General features: G+C 43.9%; 1 protein-coding gene across 4 annotated transcripts in view; it reads left to right on the top strand.

Moving 5' to 3' along the window:
- The window catches only part of si:cabz01090165.1 (uncharacterized protein LOC100333421 homolog), a 311,965-nt gene extending 291,474 nt beyond the window's left edge, over positions 1-20,491 (top strand). For all 4 annotated transcript variants that reach the window (XM_061047254.1, XM_061047255.1, XM_061047256.1 and 1 more), the window contains exons 7-11: positions 1,938-2,138; positions 5,111-5,277; positions 13,585-13,825; positions 18,594-18,806; positions 20,155-20,491. In XM_061047254.1, coding sequence (XP_060903237.1) covers positions 1,938-2,138; positions 5,111-5,277; positions 13,585-13,825; positions 18,594-18,806; positions 20,155-20,469 — 1,137 coding nt within the window. In that variant the 3' untranslated portion in view covers positions 20,470-20,491. The remainder of the gene's footprint in view (positions 1-1,937; positions 2,139-5,110; positions 5,278-13,584; positions 13,826-18,593; positions 18,807-20,154) is intronic.
- The last annotated feature ends 442 nt before the right edge of the window (positions 20,492-20,933 follow it).

Below are 20,933 nucleotides of genomic sequence, written 5' to 3' on the forward strand. Positions count from 1 at the left end.
TCTGAGTCTGGCTGCGGCGTTTTGGATCAGCTGGAGTTTGTAGAGGTCGTGTTGTGTGAGACAAGAGTACAGTGAATAAATTAATTACTGTTTCCATGTTATTAACAAATAAAAATGACCTTTTTCTTTTTTTTTCGAGCTTTTTTGTGCCTTTAATGTAGAGATAGGACAGTGGATAGAGTCAGAAATTAGGGAGAGAGAGAGTGGGGAATGACATGCAGGAAAGGATTTGAACCTGGACCGCACGCTTGGTGGACCAAAGCCTCCATACATGGGGCGCACGCACTAACAACTGCACCACTTAAAAAAAAAAAACCTTTTAATTTTCTCACTCTTCCTCAAAATAATTTCCTAATCCTAACTGAGTGTCCCAGTTTCACTTATGGAGTTTATGTTTGAAGCCTTCAGCATATCGATTAAATCAAACTGCTCTCAGTGTTTTGGACAACATGTGAACTTTTAATGAAAAGAAAAAGAAAGAGAAGAAAGCCAGCACAGTGAGGAGAGTTTGAATGTTTATTCCACTCTGAAGAACATCTGCGCTTTCCAACACGACTTATTGACTGATGTTAAATCAAAGAGATCTCACAGATTTTTGTCAATTAGCCGACCGTCGTCATGAAAAGGAGGTGAAGAAAACCTTAACGCTCACGACACCACCTCCACCATGAGATAGAGACGCTCCTCCCAGCGGGAGACTTCCTCGCTGTTTGATGAATGACGTTTCCTCTCCGGTGTGATCACAACAGCACAGATGATGTTTGCTCACACAAGGCAGCGTGGGAAATTAGGTTTTTAATCATTTGGCACCGAACCTTTTCAAGAGTGGCACAGATGTTTCCGGTGATCGCGGTGATTTTCCAAAGTAGTTTTTAGAAATGTGTGGATGTTGATCGACCTTTTCCCCGAGTGTTTACAGAACATATTTCTTCATTTCCACGCTCACAGACAGATGCAGCAGCATACAAATTGTTTAACCGCCTAGACTTATTTCTTTCTTTATATGTGTTCGTATATGATTCTTACATGCAGGGGCGACCAGGGGCGGTATGGGCCCCCCTTGAAATCTGATGGCCACCCCAGAATAGAATTAGTCAAATCAGAGACTTAAGACTAAAGTTAAAATCAAACCTGTTAAGGTAAAGATATGTTGCATCACAGCAATGATTTAAAAAAAAAGTTTTAATTTGAGGTTTGTCGTGAAAAAAAAGAAATGGTCATGTTTTAATTTAGTTGAAGTTTCCAGCTTTATTTGTACCATGCCATGTTTAGTGTTATGGAAGCTGCAGAAAAATACAGTCTGGATTGAACTGTTGTGTTCAACAGGCTGCTGATAGTTTCAGAGTAAATGTAGAATATATTTTTTGTTAGTACGTTTAGTTGTAAATAAATTATTTGCATTCTTTGCTCTTTCTATAAACATGTGTGCACACTGTGGAACTTTTAATAGACTGACTCCCCATGCATGTGAGATGCAGCGTTAAAGAGTTTGCATGCTTTTTGAGTCCCCAAAGAATGAAGCAAAGATGATTAATATGTTTCCAAATTGTGTAACTTAAGTATTTCTTTGGTTGGGATAAAAGGGCCCAACCTTACAGGAAACAAACAAAAACTTCATGCCAAACCTGCATAAGTCAGATCCCAAGGTGAGCCACCCTAGTCGAAAAAAAGTCTGGACACGCCCCTGCTGACATGACACATTGAATCTGTGTTGTCTCTTGTGTAAACCGTGGTCATTGAACTCCCTGAACAGAAGGACAGAAAGAGTGTCTCTGTTAAGCATGATACGACATAAAGGTGACACTTTAATAAATGATTGCTGTGACAAGATTAAATCCTTTTATAGATTCAGAGATACAAACAGGTGATGTTTTATTTTCAGAGAAAGTTTTGAAGCTTCCTGCTCAGTAATGTCATTTTTCTAAACCTCTCTGCAGATCCACCTGACACTGAGCAGAAACACCATCAGTCAGATCCGGCCGTACACCTTCGCCGACCTCCAGGATCTCCACGCGCTCCACCTGGACGCCAACCGCCTCACCACGCTGGACGACTCGCACTTCCAGGGCCTGGTGAACCTGAGACACCTCATCCTGGCCAACAACCAGCTGCACAGCATCTCAGAGGGAGCCTTTCAGGTAACCAACACCACCTTAACCCTGCAGCCACCATGTCCTCCTTCTAACTTTAGATTCTGCTCCTGAATGCTCTGGATTTGTTTGGTCCAGAGAAGGTAGGCGGTTTTAAGACACAACCCCACACGGCCGTTTTGGATGCCCCTCGGTTTGTCAGATATGAGAGCAGTTATCAGGTCAACAGGTGTTGCAGCGATGGAAGCGGGCAAGAGAAGTGGTTCAGATAGAAGTGATTGTACCCGACCTAAAAAGCCTCTGCATGTTTCTAATAAGCTCCACGAGCAGAAACGTGCTCAAACTAGGATCAATATTGGAGATGCTTTTGAAAAATGGAGAGAGGTTAGAACACAGAAAGGTTTACAGACCCATGCAGAGCTGGATAAACACTGAAGCTTCAGGGTCCACCACATGGTGACCTGTGTGAGCATCGACTCTAGAGAGGAGGGGGGGGGGGGGGGACAGCTCTCTATGATGTTTAGAATTTAGACTGCAGTACCCATTTTAAACACTAGGTGTCAGAGTTACATACTGCTCCTTTAAATTAGTGAAACATTGGTAAATTGTTGACTTTTCGAGGAAATTTGGGGTCATTTAGGCTCCGGAAATCATCCAAATAAAGATGTTATATTAGATTTTAGGGAGAGTAGGGCAGACTGGTGCTCTTCAGACTTCTTCATCTCAATAATCTGAACTGTAAAATACCGGGCTGCATCCAGAAATGCCACTTTAGAGGTATCTATCACCATGTACTGAAGCATTGGGCCAAAAATCAAGAGTTGGCTAGTTTTGTCCTGCCAAAGGCGTCCTAACCTATTATATGTACCTCATGTTTTCATTTGAAAAGGAAAAACATATAAGTAAGAGAAGCTATGGTCATTTTTCTTGATTTTGTTTGTTCGTTTGATTCTAAATTAAAATTTAAAATGACTGAATTAGTCTTCATTCTGCTTAGTGAGATAAACAAAATTACCCTTTTACCTGCAAAAATGGAGTTTTGATCAATATGCAACATAACATTGGTGTTTCACAGCCAATCATGGTAAAGAAAAGAACCTCCACCACATTTCTGCCTCCAACAGAACCGGTCAGTCAGGTCTCCTCTCCGCTGCTCAGCCGGACTCTTTTTTTAATAACCCGGTCTCTTTCATTAAAACTAAAGCATCCTCTCCCGCAGCTCATTAAACGTTCAGCAGTAAGTGTCCCCTCAGGCCCGGCTCTCAGACCTCTGCAGGAACGTCAGGAAGAGACGTGAACTCTGAACCTGCTAATGGAGCCGACCTTCTGAACTCCAGTCTGAACGTTAAACTCTCACCCAGCATGTCCTCAACTCTCTCTCTCTCTCTCGCTTTCTCTTCTCGTCCCATTTCACCCTCCACCTCCCGCCTTTATTCTTCTATCTCCAACTTCTCCTCCATCATGTCGAGACAAAACTCTATTCATCAAAGCACACATCCTATTTCTCTCTAGATCATGAATATACTGTATGTGAAACTGGGCTCAGACTCATGGGAGGAAAGAGTCAATATGAAGAGTTTGCTGCAGACCTGTTGAAGTTACAGAACACTGAGCTGTTAACACGTCTCTGTGACAAAAGAGTCACATGTGGCTTCCCTCGTTCAGTATTTTGTTGCTGGAGAACACACATTAATCATACATTATGTGACAGTAAATCAAAAAAAAAAATCATGCAAATCAGATGCTGAAGGTTAAAGGAGCTGATGCATGGACTGAAAATAAGTACACAAAATAAAGCTCAAAATGATTTAAATTACTGGACAGCCTGTTGGGTTTAAGGTCATTGCTTTTCAAAAAGTCGGGTACAATCACTTCTATCTGAACCACTTCTCTTGACCCGCTTCCATCGCTGCAACACCTGTTGACCTGATAACTGCTCTCATATCTGGCAAACCGAGGGGCGTCCAAAACGGCCGTGTGTGGGGGGTCGCCTTAAAACCTCCTACCTTCTCTGGTCCAAACAAATCCAGAGCATTCAGGAGCAGAATCTAAAGTTAGAAGGAGGACATACTGGCTGCTGCATGGTGACAGAGAAGCCAGCACTTCAACATGTTTCCTTAATGATCAGATAGTAAGATACCTTTATCATCTCACTCACTACACATCTCACTTTTTGGACCTTTAAGTAACTTGCAGGATTCTTTTTCTAAACTAAAAATAATGACTTTAGGATGTGTCTTGACGTTCATTAATGTTTGAACCGCTCGTTCCAGTTCCACAGCTTTAGTTGCTTTAACCTAACCAGTCGTCGCCCTGAGCCATGGGGCGGACACACTCACTCTGTGTGAGTCACTCATTAAGACCGACAAACAACTTAATTCTGTCCAGGGGCGCGAGGACTGCTGCAGAGACGCTTCAAACATGCGTCAAGCAATCTTTAAACTCATTTTAGACATTTAGGACCAGAGAAATCGTTTTTCTCAGGAGGGCGGTCGTGAATCTGAGCTCATTTCCAGTCATTGTTTTCCTTACAGAGCTCCTCCTCTGGCTCTTAAATTTCCTCTTTGTCGCTTAGAAATCATATTCCCTTTGTTTAGAGAGCAATAACGTGCAGATTATTGTAATGAGAATTGAGGCATTGTGACATTCACACAGTGTCCTGATTGTGTGAATTATGAGAGCAATTACAGCGACACCAACAACACTTCGAGCAAATCAACAGGCTGTTATTGCTCTCCGGCTTCAGCCTCACTTCCTCTCTGAATCCATCTCCCCTCTCCCCTTTGTTTATGCTCATTGTGATTTGTGCTGACTCATGGCATTTCCAACATCGTGCTGATGATGAGAATTGTATGGAGGCAATTAGAGAAGACAATGAGGTTTGAGTGTACGGCAGCGGCCACACTCATTGATCTCCATTTCTTTGATTCTTTACACTTACGTCTTATTAAATTTCATCCCAGTGTAAACCTTGATTACTGCTCACACCCCCCTGCCTCTCTGTCTCATCTCCCCCGCAGGACTTCCTGGAGACTCTGGAGGATCTGGATCTGAGCTACAATAACCTGGTGGACATCCCCTGGGAGACCATCGCCCTGCTGGTCAGCGTCAACACCCTCAGCCTCGACCACAACCTCATAGAGAGCGTCCCCGAGGGGATCTTCTCCAACCTGCACAAACTGGCCAGGTCAGGATGGTGTCTGAACACTTTGCAGAATGAGCAGACGGTGTGACTTTAACAGACAGAGGGAGAGAAACCAAAGAAATGTGTTTCTGTGAGCTGGTTATTTTTCTGCCTCATTGCACCGTAAAATGTACTTACAGCGACTACGGTCTCGTTGTAGAGAAAGACTGCACACTCAGCTCTGCAAAGGGGTTTTAGTAAGACGTACAGCTGATGGATGTTTTACCACCTTCACATGGCCCGATGCATTCTCAGCCACTTCACACCACAGGCAGTTTTTTTCCATCAGACACGCTCTCATACTATACTGTCCTTACAATGTGTTGTTTATCTTCAAAGCTAGACAGTTAGCCAACAAGTGTAAGACCTCCAAAAAATTACAAGGAGTAACTTTTCTCGTTATTTATTGAAGAATTCACAGTATTTCCATTCTTATTTACTTTCTTTCTTTCTTGTAAAACTGTAATAAAGCACAAATTGCAAAAAGTACATTAGAGACTAACAAACAGAAAATAGGGCACAAGAAACAATTAGCTAACCGAACATGCTTAGTCATTCTGCTAGCTTACTGCTCTGCTAACTATCAATTTATTAAAATCTAATAAAAGAAACAACTTAAAAACTTACATTCTGCCTCTGCACACCAAAGAACACAAAATAATAAATACTTACGGACAATTAGTGTCCAAGGCAACAATGTGGAAGAAACATCTGTCTGCACTCTCCACAGCACTTAAAGGTCTGGTGGTAATTAACACCTCACATGGTCATCCTACTCAGTCAACAACCAGGAGGGGGCAGTGTAAAAAAAAACAACTTAACTCAAACAATATTAAATGTCCTACACAAAGGGCACAACACATACTGTCCCTACAATACGCTACCTGATTCATATCAAACATGAGAGTAGACTTAAGGCCCTGACACACCAAGCAGACAGCAAAGAACTAGATCTATCTTTGTCTTGATCAAAAAGTTGCACCTGAACACATCGCAAAGACTACAGCTGACGGCCAACCACCACGTCTGTTCTGCTCATGAGTGAGAGGAAATAACTCTCCATGCCAGCAGGGGGCGGTAGTCCGTTGTTATGATACGAGAAGACCATTTTCACCCCGCTGTCGCTCACCACTCGTGTTATAGGTCGTCTACTAATGGAGAATAATGTCTGATAAAAAGTTGAAAATGGCGCTGGCGTTGTCAGCTCTTGGTCATTTAGTGGAAAAAAGAAAAGAAGAGGAGGAGGAGACAGATAAGGAGAAACCACACTAATGGGTGAAAGCATGGATACTACAGCGGCATGTTCAAGGGGCTTTACTGAACCTGAGAGGAGAGCTGGAGTGAAACCTCTGAACAGCCAATCAGAGAGATTCATCTCACCGACGCCAATTTAACATGTCGAATCTGCCAAAAAAAGGCAGACGGGGGCCGACGGAGCTGGACACAAAACTAGGGTGACGATGGCTCACTGACGCTGCTTTTGTGAATCTTAGTGAGGCCTGATACAGAACAGATTGATAAATCTGCAGAGCTGTTTCATACAAAGACATCAAACCTGCAAGTGCAGTGGATCACACTCATGTAGTGGGACGTGTAGACATGTCACGTCATACATGTGAATAATTGTTGATAGATGAATATGACACAAATTTATATCACAAAAAATGTTGAAATGGATCCAAAAAATCAAAAAATCATCAAATATCTTCAGCCTTTAAGGATAAAACGTCGTTAAATTGATTTATTTCTAAGCATTAGAATTCAAATAAGCTTCTTTAAAATTAGGTTTCTGTTCATCCGTGTCGGCTCCTTTCAGGATCTGCAGTTTCATTTAGTTCATTTTCAAACCAATTAGACATCAAATCTCGAAACCTAACAGACATCCAACTGAAGCTTAAAACAGGATACAACTTAAATCTCCGAGCAAATCCCTCCGTGTCAGCCCTCACTTTAATGAACGCTGAACTCTGAAAAAACTCCTGTTCAGCCTGCACTTTGCTCCACACTTCAACCAGCTGGGACCATGCTCACTTTGACCGGGGGGGGGGGGGGGGGGGGGGGGGGGGGGTGGTCTGGGGCTTCTTCTTGCCCAAGAGCAGAAAATGTTAAATGCTGCAGTCCTCGCTGCTCTGACCCCAGACAGGAGGAGGGTTTAAAGCGATGACCTTCAGTCTGCTCCTCTGCTCTGCTCAAAGATCTGCATAACACTGTGGGAGGGTGTGTTTACATATTAATGCACAAAAGACAAATACACACACACACACACACACACACTTCTGGAATTATTGTAATTGACATAAACTCCTTCAACACACAGATCAGAACAAACCTTTGCTCTCCAGTCTCGAGCTCGCCTCAGGCTGCAGAAGATCTTATTTTTGATAGCACACTGAAATAAAAAAAACACATCACATCGATTTGGAGAGACTAATGTTTATAATCATTTAAAGGTCCTTTGTGCCCTGTCCCACACGTACAGTACATCACAGAGCTCTGACGTCAGCGCCTGCGCTCCTCCGGCAGAGCGCTCTTATCTCACAGTGAAGTCACAGTGACCCTGACTTTGTTCTTATGGCCCCAAAACTTTACGATAACTACTTTCAGGGACTCAAACGAAGACCCTGATGATCACTGTGACAATTACTTCACAAATCACCAGCTAAAGGTCCAATCAGTAAGATATCTGCTGAACAAAATGATAATAATAACTTATATAGCACCTTTCAAGAACAGAGTCACAAAGTGCTTTACAAAAGGAGGAGAGAAAACAAATAACAAAAACCTCAACAATAGACAAGACAGATTAATCAAAAGCGAGTTTAAACAAATGTGTCTTAAGTTGCTTTTTTTAAAAGCGTCAACAGTGCTCACAAATCTTAAGCCCAAAGAGCAGAGCATTCCAAAATATTGGCGCTACAACCTGAAAAAGAAAACCCTGATCAGAAGACCTAAGAGACCTGCTGAGAGTATAAGGCCGTGTTCACTCTTGACTTCTTTTTTCAACTGCAAGCGCCTTTTTTACATACAAGCCTTTGGAAAAATGAAAAAGGATGACGCCTTTTTAAAAAGCGCTGCGCCCGACGCCTTTTTCAGTTGAATTATTTCAACTTTTCAGAAAAGCGCTGGGTGACGTCAAGCGCCTTTCTGACAGCTGACCAATCAGGACGAGTAGTAACCTACGTCCCACGTTACCTGTGCCCAAAAACAGCAAACTTCCACCAGATATGTGTGCATTGCGTGTCCGCTCCGGTCTGTTACGGGTCCGTGCATCCTCATCCGTCAACACCCACCGGCTGTGTTCTCAGTCCGCAGCACGGAGAGCACAGCCGGACAGCTGGAGTACGGAAACACAGGAATTTCTGTGGTAATTTAACAGATTCACTCGCGACAGCACGAGATAATACGATGTTCGTGGTATAAAACTCAATAAAAACCTTATAAACACATAAACAAACACACGAACGATCGTTTTTCTGAACCGTCAAAACGGAGAGTGTTATTCTGAAAATAAACCGGATGTTTTAATGTTGTATCGGTGTCTGACTTCCTGTCCCGTTTGTTCTTTTTTGTGTTAAATTGATGCGTTGTGCTCCGGTCGGCTCCGGCGCGGTTGCACCGCAGACTAGATCCCGTTGTTATGGTTACAGAACACTCGCGCATAAGCGCTCAGAAGGCGCTGAAAGCAGCGCATATAGGCCGGTGCCTGTCCAGCAGCACCAGCCAGTATGTCCTCCTTCTAACTTTAGATTCTGGTCCTGAATGCTCTGGATTTGTTTGGACCAGAGAAGGTAGGCGGTTTTAAGGCGAACCACCCCCCCACACGGCCGTTTTGGACGCCCCTCGGTTTGCCAGATATGAGAGCAGTTATCAGGTCAAACCAACAGGTGTTGCAGCGATGGAACCGGGCAACAGAAGTGGTTCAGGGATCAGGCCTATCCCAAAGCGAGCCCTAATAAATGTCTCTCTAAACAGTGAAATGTATCTTGAATCAGCTGCTTGTTCCCCCTTTCCGTCCCTGTAAAGAACTTAAACTTTGGCCTTTTGAAATTTGTTTTAAAACAAAGATCGTTCACATTAAATGTGGTTGCATGTGTGCGGAGTAATATAACTCTGCCGGCACAAATTAACATTTCAACCCCATTAACAGTAATCAATTTCAATTTCCATCCAGACGTTCAACAGTAGTTGATGTGTGAGGAGAGAACACCAAACAGGTTCCAGATAAACACGGCTGCTTTTATTAAAAAGGCTGCAACGGGGTTATTTTTCCCCCTGCAGACACAAAATTTCTGAACCTGCTTGTGTAGCTCTGAATTAGTGTGTGTGTGTACAGGTGAGCGTCTCACACACACACACACACACACACACACACACAAATACACACACCGCAAATGAATACAGCACACAAAGCTGCTGTCCATGAAATAACCTAATTGAAATTTGTAAGGCGCAGCATGCTCGCTGCTCTCAACAGCTATTAACTTCCTGTTAAGTCATCGTTGTTGTCGAATGTTTCTGGAGGGACTTTGGGGGGGGAAAATAGACTTTCTGTGTTTGCTGCTGACGACGGCGAAAAGCTCAAATCTCCGACTTTATTACCAGTCGTCAGGTCCAACGTTTGGTGAGGAAATGAGTGTTCAGTTCCCTGAGATGGTGCAGCAGCAGCAGTGTAATGACACAAATACAACCTGGACCAAAAAACTGATGACTAATGCTCATCCGCTGCTGGATCTCATTAGAGTGATCCTACTTTGTTTGCAAAGTTTAGTCCACTTTTTGAGAGTCCAATAACGTCTCCTGCCTCGTCTACTTTAAATACGTTTGGAAACTATTAGGGAGTCAGAGTGCCGGAGAGAACGGCACAAACATCTTTCACTCAGCTGCTGAGTTCAGCTGAAGTGTAAATACACTTTAATTTGCATTTAACTGAAGATTGTAACCTTGAAACAGACCTTAAAATAAACCTCAAGAGCAACACTAAGCACGCTGAAAGACGTTGGATAATTGAAGGATTGAGCGAGATAGATTGTGCTTTACTCTGCCTCGGGTACGGCCTATTTTAAAAACCTCTTCGCCAGGATGTGTTTGAGGAAGAGGGTGATCGATGGCTATAATCAAAAACCTTTTCTGATTTGTAGTACTCGGAATCAGCGTTGGTCTTAAGACCGGTCTCAAGACCACTTTTGGAAGGTCTCCTCTCGAAATAGAAAGAATTTCAACTCTGTCTTGTCTCGGTCTCAGAATGGGCGGACTCAGGATTTTAAATCAAGACCACCACCAATCGGCTATTTTCAAAGCATTACTGTGATTAGAAGGAAAACGCCTCGTTCTCAAGGAACATGTAACTTCAATTGATCTGTAGTTTGATTTTTATCTCCCGGTTACAACCGCAAGTGAGGGAAACGCCCCCTGACCACAAGATGAGGATTTTTCATTGAATTTTATGGTCTTATATTAGTCTTGTCTCTGCCTCGATCCCTAAATGTCTCGGTCTTGGAACACTCTGGTCTTGGTCTTGGTCTTGGTCTTGTCTCAGCCTTGGAGCACTCTTGTCTTGGTCTTGGTCTTTTCTCAGCCTTGGATCACTCTGGTCTTGGTCTTGTCTCAGTCTTGGAGCACTCTGGTCTTGGTCTTGGTCTTGGTCTTGGTCTTGGTCTTGTCTCAGCCTTGGAGCACTCTGGTCTTGGTCTTGGTCTTGTCTCAGCCTTGGAGCACTCTTGTCTTGGTCTTGGTCTTGTCTCAGCCTTGGATCACTCTGGTCTTGGTCTTGTCTCAGTCTTGGAGCACTCTGGTCTTGGTCTTGGTCTTGGTCTTGGTCTTGGTCTTGGTCTTGGTCTTGTCTCAGCCTTGGAGCACTCTGGTCTTGGTCTTGTCTCAGTCTTGGAACACTCTGGTCTTGGTCTTGTCTCTGTCTTGGAACACTCTGGTCTTGGTCTTGGTCTTGTCTCAGTCTTGGAACACTCTGGTCTTGGTCTTGTCTCAGCCTTGGAGCACTCTGGTCTTGGTCTTGTCTCTGTCTTGGAACACTCTGGTCTTGGTCTTGGTCTTGTCTCAGTCTTGGAACACTCTGGTCTTGGTCTTGTCTCTGTCTTGGAACACTCTGGTCTTGGTCTTGGTCTTGTCTCAGTCTTGGAACACTCTGGTCTTGGTCTTGTCTCAGCCTTGGAGCACTCTGGTCTTGTCTCAGCCTTGGAGCACTCTGGTCTTGGTCTTGTCTCACCCTTGGAGCACTCTGGTCTTGGTCTTGTCTCAATCTTGGAACACTCTGGTCTTGGTCTTGGTCTTGTCTCAGACTTGGAGCACTCTGGTCTTGGTCTTGGTCTTGGTCTTGTCTCAGTCTTGGAGCACTCTGGTCTTGGTCTTGGTCTTGGTCTTGTCTCAGCCTTGGAGCACTCTGGTCTTGGTCTTGTCTCAGCCTTGGAGCACTCTGGTCTTGGTCTTGTCTCGGTCTTGGAACACTCAGGTCCTGGTCTTGGTCTTGTCTCTGTCTTGGAACACTCTGGTCTTGGTCTTGGTCTGGTCTCAGCCTTGGAGCACTCTGGTCTTGGTCTTGGTCTAGTCTCGTGCTTACCCTGTCTTGGTCTTGGTCTTGACTCGGTCTCGGTCCCTAAATGTCTTGGTCTTGGTCTTGGTCTCTGAGTGCTCTGGTCTCGGTTATTGTGGTCTTGACTTCAACACACTTTGTCTCGTTGGTTTGTAACTGCTCTCAGTGAGGTTTTCCTTGTTCAAAACATTTTAAATTTAAAAAAATCCATAAATGAAACACTCGTCCTAAGAAGGTCTTTTTATTTTATACAAATAAGAGACTCAAAGACAAAGACAATTAGTGAATCTGTTCAAAGTGGAAAATGTTCCCAACATGATTTCAACAGTCACACACGTCGCTGATTCATGCATGTGAGCCGAACTGCAGAAGAAAAGGGCTCCTGAATAAGAAATGATTTTGGCCATGAAAAACAAGTGCAATGGTTTTAAAACTTTTCATTTTAAAAAAAGTGTTTTCAGATTTATTCTGCAGAAATGTTTTATTCTCTAAGCTCAGATCTGATGAGGACAATTTGGAGAGAGGGGTGAAGATCTGGGCGGTGTTTGTGAGGACAACCATTTGTAGTTCCCCCTCTCATTTTCTCTCTAATGGTCGCCCCCTTCCTCACCCTTCCCTCCACATTACTCGACTTTAGACATGGCTGCCCACCTCAGATTCCCGCCAATCAATCAAGCCGTTTCAGAGCTTTCACCACACAGACCAGAGTCGGATTGTCGGGGGAGAAGTTGTAAACCAATCTGTTTTGTTTTCACTTAACAATTGGAAAAAGTCAAAGTTCTATGTATTTATGTGTGTGTGATTATAAAACGTAAACTGCTTCAGTGAAACCAGAACAATCCCAGAGTCCAAGTGCAGAAATCTTAAACAGATTTTCATTGGACTAACCAACGACGCCGCACTGCGTGGTTGAGTTTTATGTAAATGAAGTTTAAAACACAAGAAGGTCCAAACTTAAGGATGAAATGAGGTCGCTTCATATTTCATCTGGAGTCATTTCCATAACATGAGTCAGTGAAGAAGAACTCCCACAATCCCTTTCTCTTCTGAAAGTTTATGAAGCTTGTAAAGAGGATTTAAGAGAAGACTATAAACCAGCTCAGAGAGAGTCGGATGAAGTTTTTAAACTAATCTTTACACTTCTGGATTAAACATGCAAAGGATATTAAGAGAGTTGAATCAAAGTCTAAATAGTAAGAAATGAATCCAGCTTCTTTTCACTTGTTAAACTGATGCACTCGTTTCCTTGTGAAGGCAGAGGTTGATGATTATTGTGTTCATTTAAATCCAAGTGAAGGAGTTTAGGTATCTCGGGGTTTTGTTCACAGTGAGGGTGAGATGGTGGTTCAGGTATCTAATCAGGATGCCTCTTGGACGTGTCCTTTTGCAGGTTTAGTGGGCATGTCCAACTGGGAGGAAACCTCAGGGTAGACCTGGAGTTTGCTTGGGGATAATATGTCCCATCTGGCCTGGGAACGCCCCCGAAATCCTCCAGAAGGATCTGGAAAAAGTTGCTGGGGAGAGGGAGGTCCTGGTTGACTTTCTTCTTCTGCTGTCATCGCGCTTGTTATGAAAAAAAGTTGTTGAATGTATGAATAAAAACTATCTTATGGGTTTATTCAAAATGGAATTAAAAAGATTCTAAATTGAAAACTTCTGGAAAGTGTTTTGATTGTGATAACCATTAAACAATTTATTAAACTGAATTCAACTCTTTAAGTTACTAACGTATCCCTCTCTCTCCCTCTCCTTCTCATCTCCACCAGACTGGACATGACCTCCAACAAGCTGAAGAAGATTCCTCCAGACCCGTTGTTCCTGCGGATCCCGGTGTACGCTAAGATGAAGGGTTCTCCTCTCACCGCGCTGGTCTTGAGTTTTGGAGGAAACCCTCTGCACTGTAACTGTGAGCTGGTCTGGCTACGCAGGCTGACCCGAGAGGACGACCTGGAGACCTGCGCCTCGCCCAGAGACCTGGCTGGAAAATACTTCTGGACCATCAGAGAGGTTTGTAACTGCAGAGCTACATCTCTCTCTCTCTCTCTCTCTCTCTCCCTCTCTCTCTTTCTCTCTCTCTTTCTCTCTCTCTCTCTCTCTCTCTCTCTCTCTCCCTCTCTCTCTTTCTCTCTCTCTCTTTCTCTCTCTCTCTTTCTCTCTCTCTCTCTTTCTCTCTCTCTCTCTCTCTCTCTCCCTCTCTCTCTTTCTCTCTCTCTCTTTCTCTCTCTCTCTTTCTCTCTCTCTCTCTTTCTCTCTCTCTCTCTCTCTCTCTCTCTCTCTCACACCCTCTCTCTACCTCCCCTCTCTCTCTCTCTCTCTCTCTCTCTGCTCTGCTCAGAGCCTTGAGGTCCTCGCACGTGTCTGCACTCTCTCTCTCTCTCTCTCTCTCTGTCTCTCTCTCATGCACGCAGCAATTTTATGAGTAAATGAGTAAAATTACCTCTGCGCTTCTTTTTTCAACCAAAGGTCCAGTCCAGTCGCCCCCTGCTGGCCATTAGACAGAGAGAGTGCTGGTTTAAGGACCTATCATAAACAAGAAGCTCGGGGTCTTTGGTATATCTGTGACATGTTTCTTAGATGGTTAAAGATAAGGATGATTGAAGGTCCCATCGATGTGATGTGTTCCTCTCATTAGCTGAGGACGATGCCATGCACATAGTTTGTCTCAAAGCTTCATAAAGACATGTGGAGTGTTTTTAGTTTATCTTCTTTCATTTGTAGAGAAAAACACAAATATTGTTCTTCTTAATACCGGGAGCTCCGAGTCATCGTGAGCCGGCTCGTACAGATCCCTAACATTAATAAAACATCATTTAAAACTGTTAGTCACAGAAACGGCTTCCTTCGGTCCACTGAAGCCCAGAGCTGAACGTGCTTTTTCCCCGTGCCCTAACTGTGGCCCTCCTCAAGGACGCCGGAGCAGAGCAGATGGCTGCTGTCACAGAGGAGTGGAGCTCCTGCTGAAAGAGAGGATATGCAAAGAAGAAGAATCATGACATTATGTAATCCTGCTTTATATCATCCTGTAGAGTAAGAAGGAGCAGAGAGGGGACAGAGGAGGCAAACACCAAAGACCTGGTTCCATATGAAAGCCTAAAAAACACACAAAGCCATGAGAGGTCGCTGCACAGAGCGTTATTTATTCATCGGTCTATTGAAGTAGGACAGTGCACATTAATAAACATTACTGTTAATGTGGCAGCAGAGCTATTTTTCATCCAGAGTCTCCGGGGACGTGTTACAAAGGCAAGCTAAAATAAAACATTAAAAACAAACAGCTTTGATGAAATATGAGCACGCAGAGCAGATAAAGAAGTTAACCCTTACAGTGCAGACCTGAGGCTGGAGCAAAGTCCACATCGTGTGGGTAGTCCAGGTCTCTGTGAACAACAGGAGCGGCTCGACTGTTAACAGCTCCATTTTTTATTTATTGATTCTGAAGGTTAGTGTTCACTTTGTATATAAGGGGCTCATGTTTGACCCCAAGATGTGAGAAACCCGGGGTCATGGTTGACCTTGAGTTCATTCAGAATAAAAAGTGACTTTGAGTGAAATCATTTCAAGGCCCTTCATCAAGTTTTTTATGAGACTCTGTCAGCCTCAGACTGCAGGCACACAGCAGCTCTGCCCTTTACAGTATTATCTTAATCACAGATTTTATCTAAAAATAATCTGCATCTGATGTTGAATACAATCGCGAGTTAGGGCCCGTGTCCTCAGACGGCGCTCGTTTTTTAATACAGTCAGAGAGTCAGACGTTTTTGTTGATTTGCTCACAGCGCTGTCAGATGAAAAGAGTTCAGCTTTTAGAACAGCGGTGTCACTTCTCTCTCACTGACCAATCAGAATCAATAGGGGGAGGGACTTCTGATATCGGAGGAGACGCTGGTCTGACTGGTCTGTAGTACGTTTACAGTATTACCCACAGGAGATCCTTTGTTGAGTGCTAAGAAGGAAGCTAGGTCATACATCTCTGCAGAAAAAAAAAAAGAAGCTAAAAATCAATCATGATGTAAATGTACGCTTTGTTGAGGATTATTTCTGCACTCACTTTTGCCGTCAGCCAGCCACTTTGTTCTGGCTCTACTTCGGCTCCTCCTCCTCCTCCTGCGGCGCACTAAGGCTGGAGTCTAATTGATATTCGCCTGGTTGTACAACTTTATCTACTTATAGGTATATCCTGCAGTTTGATATTAGTGTGAGAAATTCTGTTCATTTGATGGTTTGTCCCTTGAGATGAACCATCTTGTTTTGGAGGAGGGGTCCAACACAAAAACAAAAACACAACAGTACAGTGTGATACAGACAGTCAAGCACAAAATACACACATCAACATAAAGGCTCTCAAACACCCATCCGCCCACGTGTCCCTCCCGCAAAGCCACAGCAGCTGCACACAAAATCATCAGAGGTAGATGCACATTATGACATTTGCAATCAAGAAAACAAAAAGATATGATATTAAAGGGGCAAGAGGACATCACCATTAGAAGCAGCAACATGGTTTTGTGAGAAAAGGTAGCAGTGATTTCTTATGTGTAGTGAATTTATTGTTCTGATGTTTGTAGGTGGATTGTTCCAGTCAGAGGGAGCTTTGTAGTTGAATGCTCGTCTGCAGATTTATTTATTGGTTTTGGGAAGAAAAAAAAAAGGCTGCTGAGTATGTCTTAAAGAATATGAGGAATTGTGTGGTGTTAAATGTTGTTTTAAATAAGAGGGAAAATTGAAGTGAATACATTTGAAAATACATCGGAGCCAATGGTAATGTCTTCTTTATTAGTGCAGCCAAGTTTGAGATCATTTGAAGCAACAAATGTTTCAAGATTACCCGGCACTGTGATGGCTGTTGAGTTTTTTTATTCTCCTCATTTTAAAGCTGACACTGCATATATAAGATGAAGAAATTGTGTGGATCATTATGAAATAAAATATCATAAAATATCATGAGCAGAAAACAAGAAAAACAGAACTAATCCTTTAAATTGCCCTCCTGGTTTCAGAGAGTCCATCTTGGGAGTATGTTGTGAGTATTTCCACATGTTTATGGAGTGCTAACACCTTAAATGCAAATGTGGACTACTAACTCACCTCCACAGTGTACCGGCTGAAGAAAGAAACAAGCTGCTGCTCGTTTGGCTCTGTGGAGGAGTAATGCTTTAATCTTGTTAATATGTTAATAGTAAAGACATCAACGGAGCGGCTCAGAGAGAAGAAGAAAAACCTCTGCAGCTCTGATCCTGCTGCATAATGAAGTTAGATGGTGCGGGGACTAAAGGTTGAGGAGATGCTGATCTGCTCTTCATCTGAACACCTACTGGGAGAATACTTCCACGCGCTATCGCAGCCGAAGCTGATTCTGGGAGGGGATAACGCTGGAATTAAGTGCTGCGGGTTCAGGATGGCGCCTGAGCGAGGGATGATACAGATGGTTTTTAACTCACCTGGAAGTCCTCCGGGCCCGACTCCTCCGATGATAAGTAGAGGTGCAGCTTGAGATAAAGACGGGATTAATTGGTATCATGGAGGAGAGGATGATGCACGGACCTCTGCCTCACCTCCGGTAATAGTCCTGGACCTCCTTCAGCGGAGGTGCTGCAGGATCACTATAAGAGGATTAGCCTTGTAAAGGAGGTCGAACCGGAGACCTCCGTGTCACCTAAAGTGTCTGGGCTTATTAATACTCAGAGAGCTAATCGCCCCCTTTCCCCACTGCAAGGACAAGTGCAGTGCATCCCATCAGAGAGGCGAGACTGCTGCAGCCATCAGCCGACCAAGGGAAGTCCCCGCCTGGAGATCGATGAACGCCGCTTATTGCTCCTTCTTTGACACACATCTGTGTTCTCACACGGGGAATCAACGAGGAATTGGACAAAACAGATATTTATTACGACCAAATGAGTAGTCATGCTCTTTTTTTTCCCTCTGATGGCAAACTTCACTTTCACACTTCCCCCTCGCTCTCACCATGGGAGCAGCCGCCTCAATCACAGCCTTTCACTCTCGGCGTCACGGCGGCAAATTGGGGGGGTTAGAATGTAATACAAGTCTGAAAGGCACTAGTGCTTTATTTGACGCTGCATCCCAGCGGTCATCAGGTCAGCAATCATCCCCGGCTGGTAACAATACTCGGGGAAGAAGGAGGTTTTTTTGGAGATGCACTGAGTGGTAGGCATGATGAGTAAGCCCTGGTAAAGCCTCGGCTAGGCCCTGCTCGGCCTAGCTCTAATACTCCACCAGGGTTTTTGGCTCGGCTTTCTGCAGGCTTAGGCGCCAGTGGGTGGGTTTTAAATATTGCAAGAGTTGGAAAAACTCTTGCGATCACTTAATCTCTCTGTGCAAACAATTGCACTCCTTCTGTCAGGAGGAACACACCACCAGCGTAAGAGTCGGAGAGGAAATGTAATGTTTTACACAACAACAGCAGCAGCCTGAATATTTTATGAGTTTGTAAGGGCGGTTGTTATTCACAGATCATACTTACAAAAAAAAGTTATGCACTATAATTTGGAATCAAACGGCAAAACAAAGAGACATCTGGGAGATCTCAGAGCTGTTGGATGTAGCAAAAGAAAGAAGTCCTGCTACTCGGGTTTGATGGGTTAGTAGCATGGGTTGATGTTGCATTCAAACTTCTCTTTTTTTTGTTAGTCAAACCCTCAATTCTCAAACTTTCTTTAAAGAATAAACATGTGCCGGAAATGAAAAAGGTCGATCTAACCTCTTGTATAATTTTCAGGAAGGTGACTCGTGATGTTTTGGGTCTCATTTCTCCTAACAGGAGGAGTTTGTCTGCGAGCCGCCCATGATCACCCGTCACACCTCCAAGATGTTTGTGATGGAGGGTCAGGAGGTCAGCCTGCGCTGCAAGTCCATCGGAGACCCCGAGCCGTCCACTCACTGGGTCAGTCCGGACGGGAAGCTGATCGGAAACACGTCCAGAACCGTCTGCTACGAGAACGGCTCTCTGGACATCCTGAAAGCTTCAGTGAAGGTACAGAAGGAGTTCTGAGGTTATGTGTTCTGATTTGTTTAGAAAACTTACTTTATATGCATTGCCTTTCCAACTTTGAAATTCAAACACCTAAACATTGTGGAAAGTCAGAGATATTTATAGAGATAAATTGAAGTATATGCAGCCTGACTGAAATGCATCATCAGGTAAAATACTTAACTGCCTGTGTCTGGAGGGAAAACAAGCAGATAATGTAGTTAGCTTTTAGCCTGCAGCTCAGAAATCTAAAGCTTTTTATGTTTCAATACATCAAACTCATCAAAAGGTATTTCTCAGATCGAAGTCCTCTGAAATATTTGATTTCAACTTTTTTTACTGCACAGTTTGTCACTGCAAAGGTGAACATGAATCTCATATCCTGAGATTTATTTTGCACTTCTTTAGATATGAAATGGAAAGTTACCCTGGGCCATATATATAGTCAATAAAGTAAAGTCAATCACTGACCTTGTCACTGTATCATTGACTGGTCTATCCAAAGAGAAGGTTAGCATTAGCATTAGCATTGTGAAAGTTTTGATTGCAAACATATTGTATGTCGTTTTTGGATGTAAACTGAACCCCACCAAAAAAGTGAATGTAGTTGGAAGCCAGGAGAAAGCGTGAGGAATGACATGTGGGAAGGGAGCCGCCGCAGGTCGGTCTTTGGGCCGACTATGGCTCGGTTGGCAGAGTCGGTTGTCTCTCAACAGAAAGGTCGGGTGGTTCGATACCAGCTCCTGCAGCCACAAGTCCATTTACCATCGACTATTTACTTGAACCAAGGCCGCCCACTTGGAGGACTATAGCCTCAGTTCTTGGTTTGCTATCTAACTGCAAGGCCACCAGCACCACCAACAAGCTTCAGAGTTTCCCAAAAACCATCAAAGTCTTTAACATCAGGGCGCTGGTGGCCTAGTGGGTTGGCTCAGCATGTGCAGAGTCTGTGGTCCTCGGGCAGGCAATCCGCGTCCTTCCTTCATTCCCCACTCTCTCTCTCTCTCTCTCTGATTACCAACTCCATGAGAAGGTAGTCTATACCAGTTACAAGCCAGCATACCAACAAAGAACCAAAAAAACATTCATGATTGGATCCAGAGTATTTTTTTTAATTTTTAACACCTGCAGGCGAACTTCAGCGGTTTTAAAGTTCTGTAAAATAACTTCTTATAAGTTTGAAGACTCCAAGAGCAAAATGTTTCTATAAATGTATAAACGAACGCACTGGATATTTTAAGAGAAGGACAGATAGGTAGCTTGTCGAGTATTATAAGTTCCACACAGTATGACTCAAATCAAATCAAGGGTAAATGTTGGGCCTCCTCTTCTCTTTTCTGCTGATTTGTAGGATTCTGGAAAGTTCACATGCATAGCCTCAAACGCAGCTGGAGAGGCGACGGCTCCCGTCGAGTTAGTTGTCAACCCGTCGCCGCACTACGACCCGAAGCTGGACCCGGACCCGGGGCCTTCGGACATCCCCACGTCTATAAAGTCGAACATCAGCGGAGGTCAGGCGCGCTCCGACCAGCAGAGGGTCAGCGTGTCGGATCTAACGTCCGGCTCGGCTACCATCAGATGGCCCCCGCAGAACCACATACCGGGAGTCCGCATGTACCAGATCCAGTACAACAGCTCCACAGACGATATACTCATATACAGGTAAGAGGAAGTCTGTGTGTGTGTGTGTCTGCTGAGGGTTTGATCGATTGTGTGTCTGATTAAACCTTCGAGAAGAAGAAGCTGGAACAAACTCTCTTCAGGTCATTTCTCGACGCTGTCTTATAACATTTTGTTTTAAAGGCAGGGTTGGTAATTTTTAAAAAACTAGCATGATTTTGAAAGTAGCATTCCCTCACCCCCCCTCACTTACATGCACGAGCGCCGTTGCTCCAGAAGCGGACCTCAGCTCATGCTTTGAGTGTGGGCTTGTGCATGTGAGGGGTAGAGAGCGAGCAGGGAGACAGGGAGGCGTCTGATTGGTTCATCAGATTGGTACCTCGTGGCAGACATTGGTTGGAAGTTTTTACAGACTTACAAACTGATACAGATGATGGATTTTCTTTTTCTTTTTTCAGAGAACATGAGTTATTTATTTCTGTCAGGACCTAAAGACAATTTACACCAAAA

This window comes from Labrus mixtus, chromosome 9, assembly GCF_963584025.1.
Source record: "Labrus mixtus chromosome 9, fLabMix1.1, whole genome shotgun sequence".
Taxonomy (NCBI): Eukaryota; Metazoa; Chordata; class Actinopteri; order Labriformes; family Labridae; genus Labrus; species Labrus mixtus.